The 19,072-nt window shown below is 38.1% G+C and overlaps 1 protein-coding gene across 3 annotated transcripts in view; it reads left to right on the top strand.

The window, feature by feature from the left end:
- The window catches only part of ALCAM (activated leukocyte cell adhesion molecule), a 230,507-nt gene extending 223,956 nt beyond the window's left edge, over positions 1-6,551 (top strand). For 2 of the 3 annotated variants that reach the window (XM_006146261.3, XM_006146262.3), the window contains 2 exons: positions 2,386-2,498; positions 4,850-6,551. In XM_006146261.3, the coding sequence (XP_006146323.1) occupies positions 2,386-2,473 (88 nt within the window). In that variant the 3' untranslated portion in view covers positions 2,474-2,498; positions 4,850-6,551. Of the gene's footprint in view, positions 1-2,385; positions 2,499-2,603; positions 2,713-4,849 lie in introns of those variants that run through there. The other variant, XM_014586940.2, reaches the window with a different exon arrangement.
- Positions 6,552-19,072: the final 12,521 nt, after the last annotated feature.

Here is a 19,072-nt window from a genome sequence, read left to right on the forward strand (position 1 = left end):
TGATCAGAAGCCTAAAAGTGCTCTGCCTAAGGAATAGGAACAAATAAAAGATAGATAAAGTTTTACTAAAACCTCAAATGAGCCCAACCTAGTTTAATCTCTGATTGAATTGGAGTGATCAGCCCCTCACCCTGTTTAACATAGGAAGACAAGGATCTTATCTAATGGGAAAATAACATTCTGTGGAGTCTCTACAGTTCTTTCATACATCATTTAGGCAAAATTAAAAGGACTACTAAGAGTTAAGTAAATATAATCAACAATCAAGAGAAAAAATGATAAGAAAAGTAGGTGATTTAATATAGTAGTTATAGACATCCCAATTAAAATAGCTATGAATAATATATTATAGAACGTTGAAGAAAAGATGTTCCAAAGACATGATTAAAATAGATCATTGAACAGTATTTTAAATATTTAAGGGGCTAGCAGGTGGCATGGTGTTTAAGGCACTGAACTCCCACATGACCAACAGCAGTTCAAGTCCCAGACCCGATGGCTTGCTTTCTCATTCTCTCTCTCTCTCTCTCTGGTGAGTACATGTGTCCTATAGCAAACTTAAATTTTAAAAAATGATAGTAATAAATAAAATCAAATTTAAAAAATTTAAAATAGTTTAAGATTGGATTGACATTTTGAAACTAAAAAATCTAATATTGAAAATTAAATTTTCAATGAATGAATGTAACTGTAGATTGGCCACAGAAGAACACAAGAAAAGTAAATTGGAATAAGGTCAATAGAAAACATAAAATTGAAGTACAAAGGATAAAGGATGAGACAAAAGCGTATACGAAGAGATGCGGGACACACAAACATGTCTAAGTTATGTCTCGTTGAAATCTCACAAGGGACAGAACAAGCATGCCTATCACCAGTAAAACAGATGAATTATGGTTTATTTCCCCAATGACACACTAGACAGCCGCGAGCAACCTACAATTACATGCACCATGGTATATGAATGTCACACACTGAGGGTTCAGTTTAAATAAAACGCAGACACAAATGGATACATGTGGTATGATTTCATTTTCATATAAATTCTTAAAACAGGTAAAACTATTCTGTAAGAATTCAGGTTGTGCTACCGTTTGGGGAGGTAGTAACTGCAAAGGTATATAATGATCTGCAGCTGCCTGTTTTTTAAGTTGGGTTTTAAAAGGGAAGGGAGGGTAGGAAGACAGGGAAGGAAGGAAGGAAGGAGAAGGGGAGGGAAACACTTTTAGAAATGCATTTATTATTTGTTCTGATCTCTCCTAGTTAGCTTCAGAACCAAGGAATTTCCTTGAGTAAATAGGAAAACCCGATTTTAGTTCTTGAAGGACAGAACCGAGGCATGGGTAACCACAGCAGCCACTAAGGCACTGGTTTTCGAACGTTAGCTGGCAGTAGGAACATCAGGAGGTCTTTCTTGCAGATGGAAGGGCTGAAGGAAAGCGTTCCTTTTTTTGTATTCCAGTGGGCCTGAGAATAGGCATTCCTATCGAGTTTCTGGGACATCCTGATACTACTGATCTGGGGAACCACAATTTGAGACTCAACCATGTTATGGGTGCTCTAGCTTCTACTGCCAATAATCTGTCATAAACTTGAGGCTTTTTATTTATTTATTTGTTTGTTTGTTTTGTTTTGTTTTTAGAGAGATTTTTGCTATAGGACACATGTGATCCCTGGAAAGACAGACAGAAAGACAAAAAGCAAGGAATTCCCCACCCCTGGGGGTGTGTAGCCATGTTGCAATCCCTTCTCTTCCATTCTCCTCTTGGGATTTTGGGCACACATGCCCAGGTGCCCAGTATGAGTTTTAAGCTGCCGGGTCCAGGACTCAAACTGTGGTAGATTACATGGGAGTCCAATGATGTAACCATTATGCCATCTGCTGGTCCTCAACTTGAGTCTCTTTCCACCTTGTTTTGAGTTTCTTCTATGAACAAGAAATCACAAGCATAAAGGGCATTGCTCAACTGTCATACATGAGAAGGAATGCCAGAAAGGACAAGTCTAATGAAACTCTCTAAGATGATTTTTACAGAAAATGTTTGCCCAGAGTGAAAATGTTTAACTATTAAATGACAGTAATTACTTCTTAGAATGTAAAGAGAAAAACAGCTCACGCAAAAAGCATGATGCAACAAAGCGTGCACAGTCTACATTCAGAATAATAGATTTCTTTTTCTCTTAGCACATATTCAATGCAACCCCACTACCAAGCTTGTTTCACTAGAATGTGTTCTCTTATCAGTCAAGCTCACAAATGAGAAGTGGTTTGCCTGCAAAACATTTGCTTTTCAAAGATACAGTATTTTAAACCTTACAGTTAAAAAAAAAAAAGGTTAACTATGTGTACCTCAGTATGATGAAGTTTATTTAATTCTCCTCTAGAACTGCATCAAAACATGTAAACAAGGACCTTGGTAATATGGAGGAAAACAAAAAGTTAGAAGAAAACAATCACAAAACCGAAGCCTAAGAAAGACCCTGTTCTACTTGTCCAGGTGAGTAGGTTGTCTGAAGTTTATAGAAAGAGTTCCCAGGCAAGTAGGAAACTTTTTTGGTGATGAAAGGGAAAGCACTGACTTTAAGATGCTTCATAATTACAGCTTTCCAAACAAGAAGAGAGTTTTTCCAAAGAAAACTGGGTGACTCAGAAAGTGTTCTCAAAAGAATGGAATCTCACCATCTCCTATCTTCCCCCAAAATAATCATCTTCTGAATAATAAAAATCAATTCTGAGATTTTTATCATGCAATTAGCATTTTTATTTTAGTACCAAAATGTTTCTTATGTACAAAGAACCTTTATTGTATAAGTTGGTATTTGAGTTTGATAAAAACAGAAGCTAAGAGCCAGCCGGTGTCCTGGTAGATAAGGCTACTGGATCCCATAAAGCTGACTGTGGGATTTGAGTCCCAGACCCAGGGGTCTGAAAAACCAATCCTGACAGGGAGGAGAAATAGAGAAAGGATTGTAGCAGGACCATGCCCTTATGGGTAGTGCTTTCTCATCTTTTCTCCCTCCACTCTCTCTCTCCTCTATGTGTCTCTCTCCAGTGAGTACACTCGCCGTCTGGCAATTTTTTTTAAATACAGATTTTAATATTTTAAATTTATTTTAAAAACAATTATGAGGGACCAGCAGTTCGCGTAATGGCTATGTTGCTGAACTCCCATATAGTTGATCACAGTTCAAGTCCCAGACCCAGTGGCTTAAACTCACACCAGGCACGTGTGTGTGTGTGCCCAAGATCCCGAGAGGAAAAAGAAGGAGAAGGGATTGCGGCATGGCCATCCCCCCTGGGGGTGATTTCTCGCTTTCTGTCTCTCTCCGTCTTTCTGGCGAGCACACACGCCCTATAGCAAAAAACTCTCCAAATAAATAAATAAACATAATAAACAAACAAATACAAACAATTATGAGAATAACTTTAAAATATAAAATATTTCATCTGAGCATTTAATATGTGTGACTTTACAGGTCATTATAATGAAAAGGTTAACAAACTTGTGTATGTGTATATGTACACCCATGTGTATGTGTGCTTTTATAAGTAGATTTACATATGTGTGTACATATATAAGTATGTATCTATAAATACACATACATATGTGCATAATGTAAATGTCAGTGTTACATATTACATTTATTAATGTGAAATAGATGTATGTGTGTTATTTTTCAGACAGTTTCCAAAAAGGATACGTTTCCATAGCATTGCCACTTGCAATTTGAGCTTTTTCTTTCTATGCCCTTGAGCCAACCAAACAGCGGAGCCATTCGCACTAATTATTCTGTGTGTCTTTGAAAATCACTGTTACTGTAGCTTACCGGTCTGATGTAAAGCCTCAATGGCCACAGTAAACCGTGGGTTCATTGTAAATAAACTGCAAGTCACAGTTTCAGTGGGTCACGCAAGTTCCTGCATAGTGAGGATAAGGGGCATGGGAAGGAATGCTGTTTGGAAGGATGCCTGCAGGAGACAAGACTAGAAATTGAAATAAGACCTACTTTTAGAATCTGAAAAGTAGGATCTCAAACTAATAGGGTGTAAGAAGTCAGAACTTAATGCCTTTTCCTGTCCTTTCCATTGGAGGTCAAGTATGCAACATTTCCATGATGTTTTTCCCATGTCATTCAGGGTTTTTTTCTTTGTCTTTTGTATATATAGATTTTGCCTTCTGTTTTCTTCAAAATTCTGTAAATTTTCAAAGGGAAATTGAATGTGAAGACACATTCCGCAAAATAGAGTGTGTTCTGAAAGGATGAGTGTATTTTTTAACCTGAAGCAAAGAAAATTGTTTTCCTAAAAACTCTTATAATCTTGGTATGAATTAAGTTTTTTAAATTCTTATCTTCTTAAAAGTTTTTCCTTATTTATTTACTTAGGTTTTTACAATAGGGTGTGCGCACTTGCCAGAGAGAGACAAAGAGAGAAGGAAAGTGAGAAGTCACCCTCCAAAGGTGATGGCCATGCTAGAATCCATTTTTCCATTCTTCTCAGGATTTGGGGCAAACATGCACATGCACCTGGTGTGATTTTCAAACCACCAGATCTGGGACTTGAACTGCGATTGGCCATGTGAAATTCCAGTGCCTTAACCACCATGCTTTCTGCTGGCCCCTAAATTAAGCATTTTTTAATAAAAAGTTTTAAAACCCTCAAGAGTGCCCAAAAGTTATTTGTAAAGAGGATACAGCCATATCTGGGATTACAGATGGGCTCAGGGACAATGGAGATTTATAGAAGTCTCTGCCTATAATTTTTATCACTTCAAGTACAAAGCCTCTATTGATGGTGGAAAATGATTGCTATGGTAACTTATCTAATTTTTTTTTTTCATTATTTCAGAGGAAAAACATATAGACCAATTGAAGCATGAATGTGGATTGTATTTAAGACATAAAGACATTGACAGCAATTCATGGTTCAAGTATTAAGCAGTTCATTCTACCAAGCTGTCACAGGATTTTAGAGAATTATCTCAAGTAAAAAAATGAAGTGAAATTACAAACAATAACGAGTTTTGGCAGCCATGATAATAGGTCATATGTTGTGTTGTTTTTTTGTTTTTGTTTTTTTCTGTAAATGTCTGCACTGAGAATTTCTTTTTTTGTTTGCCTTTAATGTAAATTTTTTACGTAGCTATTTTTATACACTGTAAGCTTTGTTCTGGGAGTTGCTGTCAATCTGATGTATAATGTAATGTTTTTATTTTGATTGTTTATAATATGGATAATCTGAGCAGGTACATTTCTGATTCTGATTGCTATCAGTAATGGCCCAAACTTGCTCACAAGCACCTAAAAACCCAAAGGTGGCAGCTTGTGAAGCTTGGGGACACACACATTGCCCTCTTCAAAGACGGTGATTTTTATCACAAGCGAGATGAAGGCAGAGAGTCAGAGTGGCAGGCACTGGTGAGCTGACCCTGTGTGTGTGCAGCCGGCTGACTCTCAGGAGTTATCACAGACACATCTGAACACATGTACATGGTAAAGGTACTCCCAAACTGACCTTTTTGCCTATTCTGAAAAAAATACAGAATTCGGGTAGCACTTACCTTGAGAGACACCTGCTAGTAAATTATTTTCCGTCAAAAGAAAAGAAAAAAAAAAAGAAACCAATCAATGCGTGAGAGACAGTTTGGAAAATTCATGGGTAACATTGTCATTATCACAGATCACAATGTAAATCACTGTAATTACAAATTGGTGTTAAATCCTTTGGGTTATCCACTGCCTTAAAATTATATCTATTTCCTTTTTAAAAAGATATCAGTCAGAATTGGAGATTTTTAACAGTGGTCATTATCAAAGCTGTGTTATTTTCCACAGAATATAGAATATATATTTTTTTCGTGTGTGTTTTTGTTAACTACGCTACAGATATTGAATGCACCTTGAGATAATTTAGTGTTTTTAACTGGTACATAATTTATCAAGCAGTACATGAAAGTGTAATAATAAAATGTCTATGTATCTTTAGTTACATTTAAATTTGTAACTTTATATACATGTTTTATGCATGAGGAACTTTTTAGGGTGGTAGTATAAATGGAAACTTTTTGAAGTAGATCGGATATGGGCCAATAGCTACTTGTGACTAGACTTTTAAACTTTGCTCTTTCAAGCAGAAGCCTGGTTTCTGGGAGAACACTGCATAGCCATTTTTGTCTGTGGATTTACATAACATTAAAGAAAAACAAAGAAACATCAGATTTCCAGGTATAGAACTATGTTCTTTGACAGGAAAAGGAAAACTGGTGTTTGTTTTTTAGAGTCATGGAATAAAAAATTATGAAGGCAATGAAAAATAAATTGAAGACTAAAGTCAGATGGAGATTGGGAATCACATTTTGCCACTTCTGCATTATTTAGAAACACGTATTATTGTACATTTGTAAGCCATTTGCTGTCTGGGCAATAGTGGCTCAGTTTAATAAAGCTTCCTGTAGTGCATTGGTATGGATTAAGTACATAAAATATTCTATTAGACTTGATGCTGTATAAAATATTATGAAAAAAAGAAAATATATTATTTTAACTCTAAACTTTGATTTATTGAAGTTTTATTTGGCAGGAAAAAAAATCAAACCTTGGTCAATATTTAAACCAAAGTGAAAGGGGAAAACCAAAGTTATTTGTTTTGCATGGCTAAGCCGTTCTGTTATCTCTGTAAATACTGTGACTTCTTTTTCTTTTCTCTTTAGAATTTTGTTAAAAAAATTCTAAAACTTTTAAACACCTGCTTTCCACAGTAAATCCTGAACACTAAAGTAAAATTACTTTCATATAAATATTGTTTTTCTTTTTTTTTTTCTTTTGGTGTGAGAGATCAAAGGTTTAAAGTCTAACTCTTAAGATATATTTGCGGAAAGCAACAACCGGACCATTGCAAGACTATACTACAAAAAAAATTCTAAAACTTTTAAACACCTGCTTTCCACAGTAAATCCTGAACACTAAAGTAAAATTACTTTCATATAAATATTGTTTTTCTTTTTTTTTTTCTTTTGGTGTGAGAGATCAAAGGTTTAAAGTCTAACTCTTAAGATATATTTGCAGAAAGCAGCAACAGGACCATTGCAAGAGAGGGCTATACTACAATGATTTCTTGGCTTCCACTTGCAATGGATAACTAAGTCCAAAAAGAGCTGTCAGAACCTAGAGAGCAGAATATAGGGAACTCAGAGCTCTGGACCAGAAGCAGATCGGATTCTGAGAAAATGAGAACCACACTGTTACCACAGAAGCAATGCCTGGATAAAGAGAGGGTCGCACATGTGAAATGACAGCCACATGCGCAGCGAGGCCGGGAAGGAAGATAATTCACCATCCTCAGCTTTTGAGGGGTCTTCTCTCAATGGAACACAGGTTTTGCCAGTTCAAGGTTCACGCCCTATATGTGATTATAGGAATTGTATGTGGAAATGGATTAACGTACCCGTCTAAGCCTAAAAGATAATAAAACTGAAATATGTCTTCACATATCTCGCACAGCTGTCTGCCTCTTGTCTAAATTAGGCTGTTCATGTATAAAAGGTGATTGTCTTTATTAAAGAGCAGAAAACTCATTATGACTCTTCATCTCTCTGGAGAGGGAACGCAGAAAGATAAAATTGTCCTTTCTTCTGTGTCAGGTGGGCTACCTTAGCTGGTCCGTAAATCTCCTCAGTGATTGGTTATGTACTGTGTGTACCTTCAGTGACAGGGTCATACTTACTGTGGGTCTCCCATGTGTCTCTGCTAGGAGATAAATTAAGAAGATATTTCCATATGTCTTCTCTTTTGCCAATAATGCACCATTCAGATTACCATTTAGAATTACCTGGCCATAAACTTTCACAGAAATACTTTCCCTTCAAAATAACAGAAAGGTAGCAGTGGACATCAGAGGAGGAAATTAATATTTATTGAGCCCATACTATGTGTTAAAGTCACTGCTTTGCCTCCCTTTACCCCTAACAGATGATAACCGTACTGTATCTTCCCCACTTCACAGCTGAAAACCTGAGGTGTAGAGACGTTTCACAATCCCCATTAATTAGCTTTAAAGTAGTTAACTGATATCAAACCGAACTTGATCCCTTGCCCTACTGTAGTCCCCAAAGTTCCTCTAAAGAAATGCTCCTTTTGAATAATCTATAAAATTGGAAAAGATGGATTGACACATAAACTAATTACACAATCAATAAAGGATTATTCCAAGATGTTTATGTTATATTGGCTTGTCAGAAAAGTCATGACATATTTTTCTGGTTTTCTATGTGAAAATATACCATGACTTTTCTGACAACCCCGTATAATAGGCTAATATGCCATAATTTTCCAACTGTATTTGCATTAAATGGTTTAGAATTTTATTAGAATATATATGTAAATATTTACATGTATGTTTCCCGTTACTTTTCTTTTCAGAGGATTTTGCTGTAGGGCATGTGTGCTCACCAGAGACACAGAGACAGTAATAGGGAAAGTGAGAAGTTACCCCCCAAGGGGGATAGTTATGTCACAATCCCTTCTCCTTCCTTCTGCTGCCAGGAGCTTGGGCACACACGCATAGCGCCTGGCATGAGTTTCAGCCACGGTTCTGGTTGGCCTTGTAGGAGTCCAGTGATGTAACCACTTCACCGGCTCCTGGTCCCTCTTGTTACATTTTAAGCACCTATCGATTGCTATAATGTACTAAAGTGCCTATTATGAGACATATACATTACTGTGTAATTTACATTGTTTCATTTTTCCCAATGTCCTGGCAGGGCAGGTGCCATCTTCATTTTATAGATGAGGACAATGCAGATCACTGTCCATGATAGCAGATGCAGTGGGTGGGTGAGCGAGGACCCATGCCTAAGCTGCCAAAGTCCAGACTCTACTCACTGCATTGCTTATCCTCCCTGTTCTACGATTATACGTCTATCGATGCTTGAGAGGACTACTGAAATGATAGATTTGCACTGAATAACTTATTTGTTTCTCTAGCAACTAACGGTATTCATATTCTAAACACTATGGTACGAAGTAAGAAATATATGAAAAGATGTTTTAAAACAATGTGTGGATTTTCCTTTTTTATCTTATGTCTAAGGAATCAACTGTAACTACTATTAAAAAATAAGTACAGTATATTTGGCTTTACAAGCATCCTACTTTATAATAGTAAATATTTCCGTTATACGGAGAATGTGTATTTTTTATCTAAGCTTCCTAATAAAAATTATTTAAAAGATACACTGGGGTCAGATGGTGGCACAGAAGTAAAACACAATTCTCTGTGAGACTGACCTGGATGAGGAGGTTCCAGATTCACTTCCAGAAACCTCCCTGAGGATGTTGGGCACACGCATGCCAGTGATCCAGTGTTGGCTGAGGCTGGGCGTGGTGGTGGATGGCAGCAGTGTCAGAATCCCATTGGGGTTTATTCTCTCTAGATCTCTGTCTCTCTGTCTCTCTTTTCTCTCTTTCTTTCTTATTTAAGGAAGAATTGAAAATACGCTGCATTAGGGAAACACAAAGCCAGAAAACTGAATCTCTTGTTTTCCTCACCACACTGTTTCTCTTTCTAATCCAATTTTCTACCCTGCACCATACACACACATTCTGCCTCCTTTCAGGTTTCTTTATAAATACTTTTCACAGGGCCCATCAGGTGTTGTGGTGGTTAAGGTGCTGGATATGCATGTGGGTGACCACAGTTTGAGTCCACAACCTGACAACTAGCTTTCTCTCTCTCTCTCATCAAATTAAAAAATAGTAACAAATAAAATTAAATAACTTTTCTAAGAAAATAAAATAAATACTTTTCACATTCAAGAATATTTATTAGGAAAGGGATACATGGGGAGGTGACTCCAAAAGTAGTTTTCATCTTAATTGTTTTGTCTTACTGTTTTATTATCTATCTTTGGAAGAGATTTTAACTGCTGTAGCTAAGAGGCTACAGTAAAGATCTTCATCTATGTATGCAGAGGATCGCACCTGAATGTGACACCCCACCACACAAGTAATAGGGACCATTTTCCCCCATTTTTGTTGAAGGAAAGATATAGACGTTGCTTATGAGAAAAAGAACTGCCTGAAGGACTACACAGTATTTTGAAATAGGAAGCAGCGAAGGGGTGAAACTACTCGAGATACTTTTACAGGAGGCATTTGTAGTTCTAACAAGCAGGTGCCCTGGCACACGAGACCCAATAAACAATGAAACGTGTCTGAGTCAGCCTAATCATAACAAGTGTACAACTACCAAGAAACAAATAGCCTCAATATCATACCGGCTCAAAGCAAATTATTAGATTGTTTGCAAAATCGCGTATTATCACAGAGCAGAGGCTACTGTCTCCAAGATGGACAGGATTTGACAGAAAAGCAAAACAAGAAAGTATCAGGCCAACCCGTGGTCTGGTAGTTAAGGCAGATAGATCTCAGGAGTTCAACCATGAGGTTAGATTCCCAGACCTGGTCGTGTGCAAAATGCACCAAGAGTATGTAGTGAATGGCCAAAATCCCGAAAGGAGAGAGAAACGGAGAAGGGACTTGGGCATGACCATCCCCGTGGTGGAGGCCTGGCGCTTTCTTACTTTCTGTCTCTCTCTGTCTAGCACGTACACCCTCTAGCAATTTTTTTTTAAATGTACCTTTAGAGGCTATCAGAAGCTCAATTTGGACTATTTGGGAGGAATTTCTCACTTTCTGGCTCTCTGTTTCTCTGGCAGGCACACACACCCTTTAGCAAAAATCTCTCTAAAAAAAAAAAACAGATAATGGGTTTTTGGGCTCATTAGCAATAATATCATTTAAACAACAGGTCAGACTTCCCCCAGATTTTTAACCAATTCATTTGTTTTCAGGAGATGTGAAAGACTGCCTGTAGTGGCTGTTAGTCTTCTATTCATTGGGGTTTCGTTTGTCTTGAAGACAAGAAAATAAAGTAATTAAAATGTCAAATACAGAATCTTCTTGCCCTACAATGGGTTTGGATCCCAATAAACTGAAAATACCAAGAGTTGAAAATGAATCTTTTTAAATCGTCAGACAACACCTGTACTTGCTGGAACGGCAAGAGGTGGAGAAAACGCCCCTCCAGTGGGTCATGGCCACAGTCCCTCCTCCGTTTTTCTAAACTGTTAGAATTATGGACTCGGCCTCACATCCGTCTAGCATGCTTTTCAGGCTGTGAGGTTGGGATTCACCATGGCTGGCCATGAGGAGCTGGCTCTCCTTTTTCTATTTTTTTTTTTTGGGGGGGGGGATTGCCATAGAGTACCTATACTTGCTGGAGATAGATAGGGAGAGGAAAAGTGAGAAATCACCCCCAGAGGGGACAGACATGCCTCAGTCCCTTCTCCATTCTCTTTTGGGGATTTTGCGCATGCTCACACATGTGCCTGATTGTGATTTTCAAGCTACTAGGTCCAGGACTCAAATCATGGTCAGCCATGTGTGTATCTGGTGCCTTATCCACCATACCACCTGCTGGTCCCAGGATCTGGCTCTCTTAACCAGTAGGCTACTGATCAGCTCTGAAAATGCATTTAATACACCTAACCCAGTCATGTGGGGTGGTGCCCAGGCTGGTCAGGAGGCAGCAAGATGGTGGGCAAAGCATAATAGGCTTCATTGTGTTTTTTTTTCCCTTTAATTTTACTTTTATTTATTTATTCATTCATTTTAATTTGACCAGAGAAGGACAGAGTGAGAAAGAGGAAGAGAGAAAGTGAGAAAGCAAGTCACCAGGTCTAGGATTTGAACCAAGGTTGGCCATGTGGGAGTCCAGGTCCCTTAACCACCACACCACCTACCAGCCCCATTGTGTGTGTGTGTGGTTTGTTTTGTTTTGTTTCTTTGTTTTTGTTTGTTTGTTTTGTTTTGTTTTGTTTTTGTGAGAGGGGGAATGGGCTAAGTTTGAGATTGGCTAGTTTGAATCATTTAGCAGGCTCTGGGGTATGGAGACTACTCTTATTGTCTGGCACCTAGACCAGGATGATTACACTAGAGGAATATTTCCTACCATCATAAAGTCAGAAAACCGAAAGTCAAGCCATCGTTAAGTCGGGGCCATCTGCATATGTGATAGTTTTCAGACCTCACCATAGCACTTGTTATACGTTTTGTTGCCCTGATGATAGTAGTAATATAGGTAATCAGTATTCAATGCAAAGGGTGGCACAGATTTAGAAATACTGTTTTATAAAGTTTACATAATGTAGATGGAATGAATGGTTCAGTGACTCCTGGCCTAGCACCGAAGAGAACCCTATGAGGAACCAGCTTTTGTGTGTTCAGTCCCATCATTCCAACACTTAACCATTGGAAACAGGGTATGAATGTGTGTATAGGTTAGGTACAGGGAATCTGCTTCTCAATTTCCACTTTAAAATGGTTTTTTCCAAGTTTTTGGTCTAATGGAGAAATCATGTGGTTGGGAGCATGGTTAAATAAGGTTTACCAAAATTGTTTACATTCCATTTTTGTAATTAAAAACCAGAATGAAGCAGTCAAAATATGGAAGCTTGGATGAATATGAGGAATATGAATATCATTCCGCAATGATTTGGATTTCCAAATCAACTTGAGTTTCCAGATATAAATTGCATATATTTATTACAATAGCAATTAACTAAGCTTTTGCTAAATAATGTCTTTGTGTGCTAACACATACAACTAAATTGTCACCAACAGTTCCTACGGCCTAAAGTGTTCTTCCTGGCTCACATTTTCTTCTTAGAAGAAGCTTCTGCAGTGTAAATCCTTACCTCAACCCACTCCACATGTATCAGAACTTGCCTCCTAAAGTTAAATGCTTTTGCAAAAAGCGTCTGTCCTGTTTCTTTTATGGTTCATTTGATGCCTGAGTTGCCTAGTTCTTTACCAATATCCATAAGCTTTGTCACGTGACTTTGCAGCTCTTCTCATAAAATGGCTTGAGCATATTTTTTTACCTCTTGTTATGTTCACTTTGGCTAGTTAAAATCAGGTGAAGGTAATAGTCTGATAGTTCTGAATTCTGACCACCCTCCTATTTCTTATTGTCACCATGCACTTTTGTCATCACCATGAGAAGGTCAGATTGAGGCCACCCTGCTCCTGCCAGGAGGAGGTTGAGAGACACGTGGTAGCTATACCAGGTGAGGTGCTTTAGAAGCCTAGAGCAGCCAGCGAACCTGCACAAGCCCAGGAAGATGACCTGAGTCTAGTAGTCGAGGCCAGCTGTCTCTCAGATGACATTCATACACATGAGCCACAATAATGAATGTCTGTTGTTTTAAGTTACTGAATTTCAAATTATTGTTATGCAGAATAACTAATCAACACTTCATGAGAAACTGAAACTGAGGTCTGGTTGGCTTAGGTCAGGATAATATCAATAATACTCATACTGTGAAAAGTCAGAGTTGTTTCATGTTTGTTTGTTTTTTTATTAAAGCCCCACTGATGAATCTTTTATGCTTTAGAAATGCTTCTCTTTTCCCTTGTCTTTCTGGGACAAACATTGACTAGCTTGGACCCTATGCCCTCTATAAATTATTACATATACTTTGGTATCAACAAATAAAAATCAATGGTAATAATGCCAGATAGCTATTTAGAGGTCTTGGAGATCTTCAAAAACATCATGGAAAATATTATGAAAACTATGCATGGATTCCAATTTGTTTTGCACTGAAATAAACTGTTACTTTAGTTCTATTTTTATGCCTGTTTCAAATTTCCCCTGTAAATCATATACAATTCTCTTGGCAGACTGGGCAGGTGATGTTCTTTGCCTAGTTTTGACCCCATGTGTCCTTCTTCATGGTTCCAAAAGTTCATTGTTCAACACAGGTTCATATAATTGCTCTCTCTATATGCCACATAATTACATGCCAATACCTTTGCTCAAATTAGAAATTATATTTGGGCTAGATATTCCGCTGACACCACATTCCTCACCAAATGTCAGAGTGTCATAAAAAAATATTCTCAGCTCAAAAGGCCTAATTAGGTTTTCAGTAATTCATATCATTGGTCATTAGGACAATCATACAAATCAGCAAGCTCTCAGGTGCCCAGACACTTAAAGGGGAACATGAATCTAAAAGAGCACAGACAACAGTTCTAAAAGAAATCCAGAAAGTTCTCTCATTGCTTCTATTAACCTTTTCTTAATGTTTTCACATTTTAGGCCCCAGTTCTCTAGGCCTGTATAACTGAATAGCAGTAAGTTTCAGAGAAAAAAGAAATAACATAGAACTATTTCAATGATGAACAGTGGGTAGGGAGTTATGAACATACCTGCAAATCCACACAGCCTCTCCAAATTTTCCTGTGAGCTAGGCAGATCCTGAGTCTCCACCACACTCTGGATGAAGCAAATTGTAGCAATGATCTGAGGGGGCAGAGGGCAGTACTTTGTCTCTTACATCCCAGATGACACAGTATCCTTGAGGAACAGAGGAAGTTACTGATTCGATGGGAAAATCATGACCTTTAGAAACAAGTAGATTGTGACTGGACTTGTAGATGAATAATAGGAATCTACAATTTAAGAGCAGTGAGGTCTTGAGGATAACCTTAAACCCTGAGCCTCAGTTTCCTAATCTGTAAAACAGCAGAGACACTGATTACATCATAGCTGCTTTCCTTTACAGAACAGAATGTACACATTAGGGGAAAAATTACCCTGGAACCCACTACTGAGTACAGATTAGGTTACTTCTGGAGAAGGAAACACAATTCAATTGAGAAGGCAGGTTCACAGACGAAGACAGTGAACAAAGGAATCATTTTGGGGAACAGCAGATGGTGTAATGGTAACATCACCAGACTCCCACATGACCGACTGAGGTTCAAGTCTCAGACCCAGTAGCTTGAAACTCACACCAAGTGTGTGTGCATGTGCAACCAAAATCCTAAGAGAAGAGTGGAGGAGGAGATTGTGGCATGGCCCATCCCCTCTGGGGGGTGGTTTTTTACTTTCAGTCTCTCTGGTGAGTGTACACGCCCTATAGCAAAAATCTGGGGAAAAAAAATTAAATAATAGATTTGTCTGCTTTATATTAACAGTATAAGCAGTATCTTTTCCCCAGATTAGGAAAGCAAAGTCTGAGGGCTGCTGAACAGTTAGTGGTACCTGGTCTAATAGATTAGTCCCTGTGCAAGTGCTGGCCTAACCATGGCTAATCTTGGACATTGTGTCCATATAAATGAAAGTTTTAGTTGAAGACAGATCTGTGCTGCTGTCAGAAGGCGAGGTGGCAATGCCAAATTTTTTCATAGGCTAGAGAATCACAATACCTTCTACACAGGGACTCTGTATGTCTGAGTTTATCTTACTTTATCCTTGTCTACTGTAGTTAGTAACAATAGACATAGAAAACTCTGTAAAAGATTGAAGAGGTGTCTCTTGTGGTGAGATCACCTATTTTGTGTCAATAAGTGTAATTGTTTATTTCCTTTCTGCTCAAGACTTTTGCAACAGTATGATCTGGCACGCTATGTTGGGGGAAAAATTAATAAGGAGGGAGCATAAAGATCCCCTAGGCCAGAGAACGTGAAGGCATCAGCAAATAAGAATCCTACCTCACTCCTCTTTCCCCTCGTCCTCCCCTCTTGCAGAGGGGTGGAGTCGCAGATGCAAAGCAAGGATGTGGTGAAAACAGAGAAAAGAGTAGCCACACTTGACTCTTAGATTCCAGCCTTAGTTAGAATAAAATGGACAAAGAAGCCTTCCGATGGAAATGAAATTGTTGATTAATACCTTGAATTGTACACTCAAAATGAGCTGAGACTACGTTTTATGATTTAGAAGGACTGCAGAACTGCTTATTACCAGCAAGTGAGCCAAACCCTATGAGCCTGCCTAAATTCCTGCTCAGGTGCTGGAAACTTAAAAATAAGGTTTTTTTTTTTTTTTTGCTTGAATGTCAGGTTTTAGACTGAAAGTCATTGGGTACACAATAGAACAATAAAATAATTGTTCATTTTGTCACGTTATTACTCTTATACACAGGCTTATAAAAAATTATATTCTGCAGTATGAAATCTGTAAGTGATATCCGTTAATCTCCCAAAAGAAATCAGGGGATTGTAGATAAGAATTATGTTTGGACCAGCAAATGGTGCAATGGTTACATCACTGGACTCCCAAATAGTCAACCATGCTTCGTGTCATAGACCTGGTAGGTTAAAACTCACACTGGGCACGTGTGTGTGCATGTATGGGTGCTCAGAATTCCAAGAGGAGAAGGGATTGTGGCATGGCCATCCCCCAGGGGATGATTTCTCACTTTCGTCTCTCTCTCTCTCTCTGTGTCTCTCCATGCTGTATAGCAAAAAATATCTCTCAAGATAAAAGAACTAGGTTAGTGGAAATTTCTGTCTCATCTCTTCCCCAACTTTTGCACTTCTATACAAGTCTTACTCAGCAAATAGAAGATAACACAAATCATGTAATCACCATTACAACTCCTGAGTTGAGCTTTCTGTTGTGCACAATTACAAATTAAATTTTGTAAATAAATCTGTTTTCTATTGTATCCTGACATATACATAATAAACAGCCTTATGGAATCCTTGCAATTACTGCCAGTGGTAGTGGATTTAAAGGATTTGGGGTCATTGATCTAAATTAATGCATGGTCTGATTAGAAAGCACATTACAATGCAATCCATCCTTTAAAGGATCTTTCTCAAAATTAGAAGAACACATGGTTAGAGTTTCATTTCCTTGAACTTACTGTGCATCTCAGGCAGCTTATAATTAACGTGCAAGGACACTCATTCCAAATGCAACATTTAATATCACTGACAAGTACCTCCTTTAGAAGCAGGCAATTTGAATCCTTTATTATTAATTTGATTAATGCAACTACTGTATGTGGCTAGGGAGGGACAGAAGCAAATCAAAATTAGCACACTGATTCATTTAAGTTTAAATTGTGGAGAAATAATAAGTTCCGTAGTTTGTGATATCAAACAAAGTTTCAAAAAAATTTCCTGTACAAAATAGATTTCTTCCTAGATAGAGAATCCAGGGAAGCAAAATGACTATGTGCATGCTGGGATGATATATATTCTCTGTGGATTTAAGGGAGGGAAAATAAAATCTGTAACACACCTGAATGAGAGCAAAGTTAACTCCAAAGGCAACTTAGTTAACCAAGAACTCATGTGCTAAATGAGAAGGTCATCTGGGGTTCAAACAAAACCTTGGAGAAATAGGACCAAGATAATTTTATAAACCTCATTTACGTTTCATTTTCCATGCTGTTGCCCTTTTTGCATTTCACTGATCATCATTTTAGGCAGGAGTTTTCTTCTTCACCTTGAAGATACATGATATTCTTCAAAGATAGCTCCCAACTGTATTTTAAAGTATAATAAATACATACAAACACACACAATTTATTCATGTAATATGAAAATAAATAATTTGAAGTTCAGGAAAGTAATTTCTGAAGTTTTCAAATTGGCAGTATAAAAATACATTTTAATATCATCTTTATTGGCTTAACATGACATTCACGTGATCTAAAATTCCTTTCTTTTTTATTATAATTGTCCAAATGCTTCACTTTCTTTCTTTTTTTTTGCTATAGGGCACGTGCACTCACCAGACAGACAGAGAGAGACAGAGACAGAAAGCGAGAAATTACCCCCCAGGGGGGATGGCCACACCGCAATCCTTTCTCCTCCATTCTCCTCTCGGGATCTTGGGCACGCACACACACACACCCGGCGTGAGTTTTAAGCCACCAGGTCCGGGACACGAACCACGGTCAACTACATGGGCGTCCAGTGACATAGCCATTACACTAACTGCTGGTCCCAATGCTTCACTTTCTTTAAGACTAAAATGAAGCTGCATAAAACTGTAACCGTTACTTTATTTTCTTTCTTTCTTTCTTTTTTTTAAGAGAGGTTTTTGGTATAGGGTACGTGCGCTCTCCAGAAAGACAGAGACAGTGAGACGGAAAGTGAGAAATCACCCCCCTGGGGGGATGGGCATGCCGAAATCCCTTCTCCATTCTCCACTTGGGATCTTGGGCACGCACACACATGCGCCCAATGTGATTTTAAGCCACCAGGTCTGGGACTCAAACTATGGTCGACCACATGGGAGTCCAGCAACATAGCCATCATGCTAACTGTTGGTCCCACCATTATTTTATTTTCTAATGACTTCCAACTACCTATTCTGATGTCTGGTTCATGATAGACACTCAGTAAATGTGTAAAAAAAAGGAAAGACGGAATAGAAGAAGATAAGGTAAAAGGGGAAGGATAGTTGCAGGATGCAGAGCAGTGGAAGAGAGGATCTATCTTCAGACAATTAACTACTCCGATAAATCTGTCTCCACATGCTTATGATGCTTAAGCAATCTGTTTGTTTAAACACCACATTTCAGCAACACTACAATCTACAACTTTCTTATATTTGAACATATTTGTAATTAAGATACAAGTAATGATCAATAGCCTCTTCCTTGGTTTGGCAGTAGTCATGATATGGTTTTCATTTTATAAGGAAATATCAAGGGACTGGCTTCATGGCCTGGTGACTAAGGCAGCTAGATCCTACATGGTCAAATGTGCTATTTGAATCACAGTCCCTGTGACTTGGAAAACATGCTGGACACATGTATGTACACCCAAAATCCCAACAGGGTGAAGAAACAGGATTGCAGTATGACCCCACTTCTTTGGGGTGGGAGAGTGCCTTCTCCCTCTCCTCTCTGTGTCTCTGTGTCTCTCTTTCTGGTAATGGTAAACACCCCTGACACATTTAAAAAGGAAAGAAAATATTGATAGCTCTAGCACTCAAGCTTGAAAACTTAAATTTCAGTCTGTTGGTGAAGAGACACCCTTATCCTATAGAAGGCAAACAATTGTGAGAGAAGATGGGAATGGTATGGATCAAATATTTGAGTGTACTGCAAAAAGAATTTCAGAGCAGAATCCTTTTGCATCATCATAACACTGACATAAGAGCATATCGCTAATAGATTCTTTTGGCCTATAATGGGATAAAGAAAAATACATAGAGAAACATAGCCCTTGATAACTACAAATCAAAAAGCAATGTGAATGC

This window comes from Tupaia chinensis, unplaced genomic scaffold (genome assembly GCF_000334495.1).
Source record: "Tupaia chinensis unplaced genomic scaffold, TupChi_1.0 Scaffold000174_1, whole genome shotgun sequence".
Taxonomy (NCBI): Eukaryota; Metazoa; Chordata; class Mammalia; order Scandentia; family Tupaiidae; genus Tupaia; species Tupaia belangeri.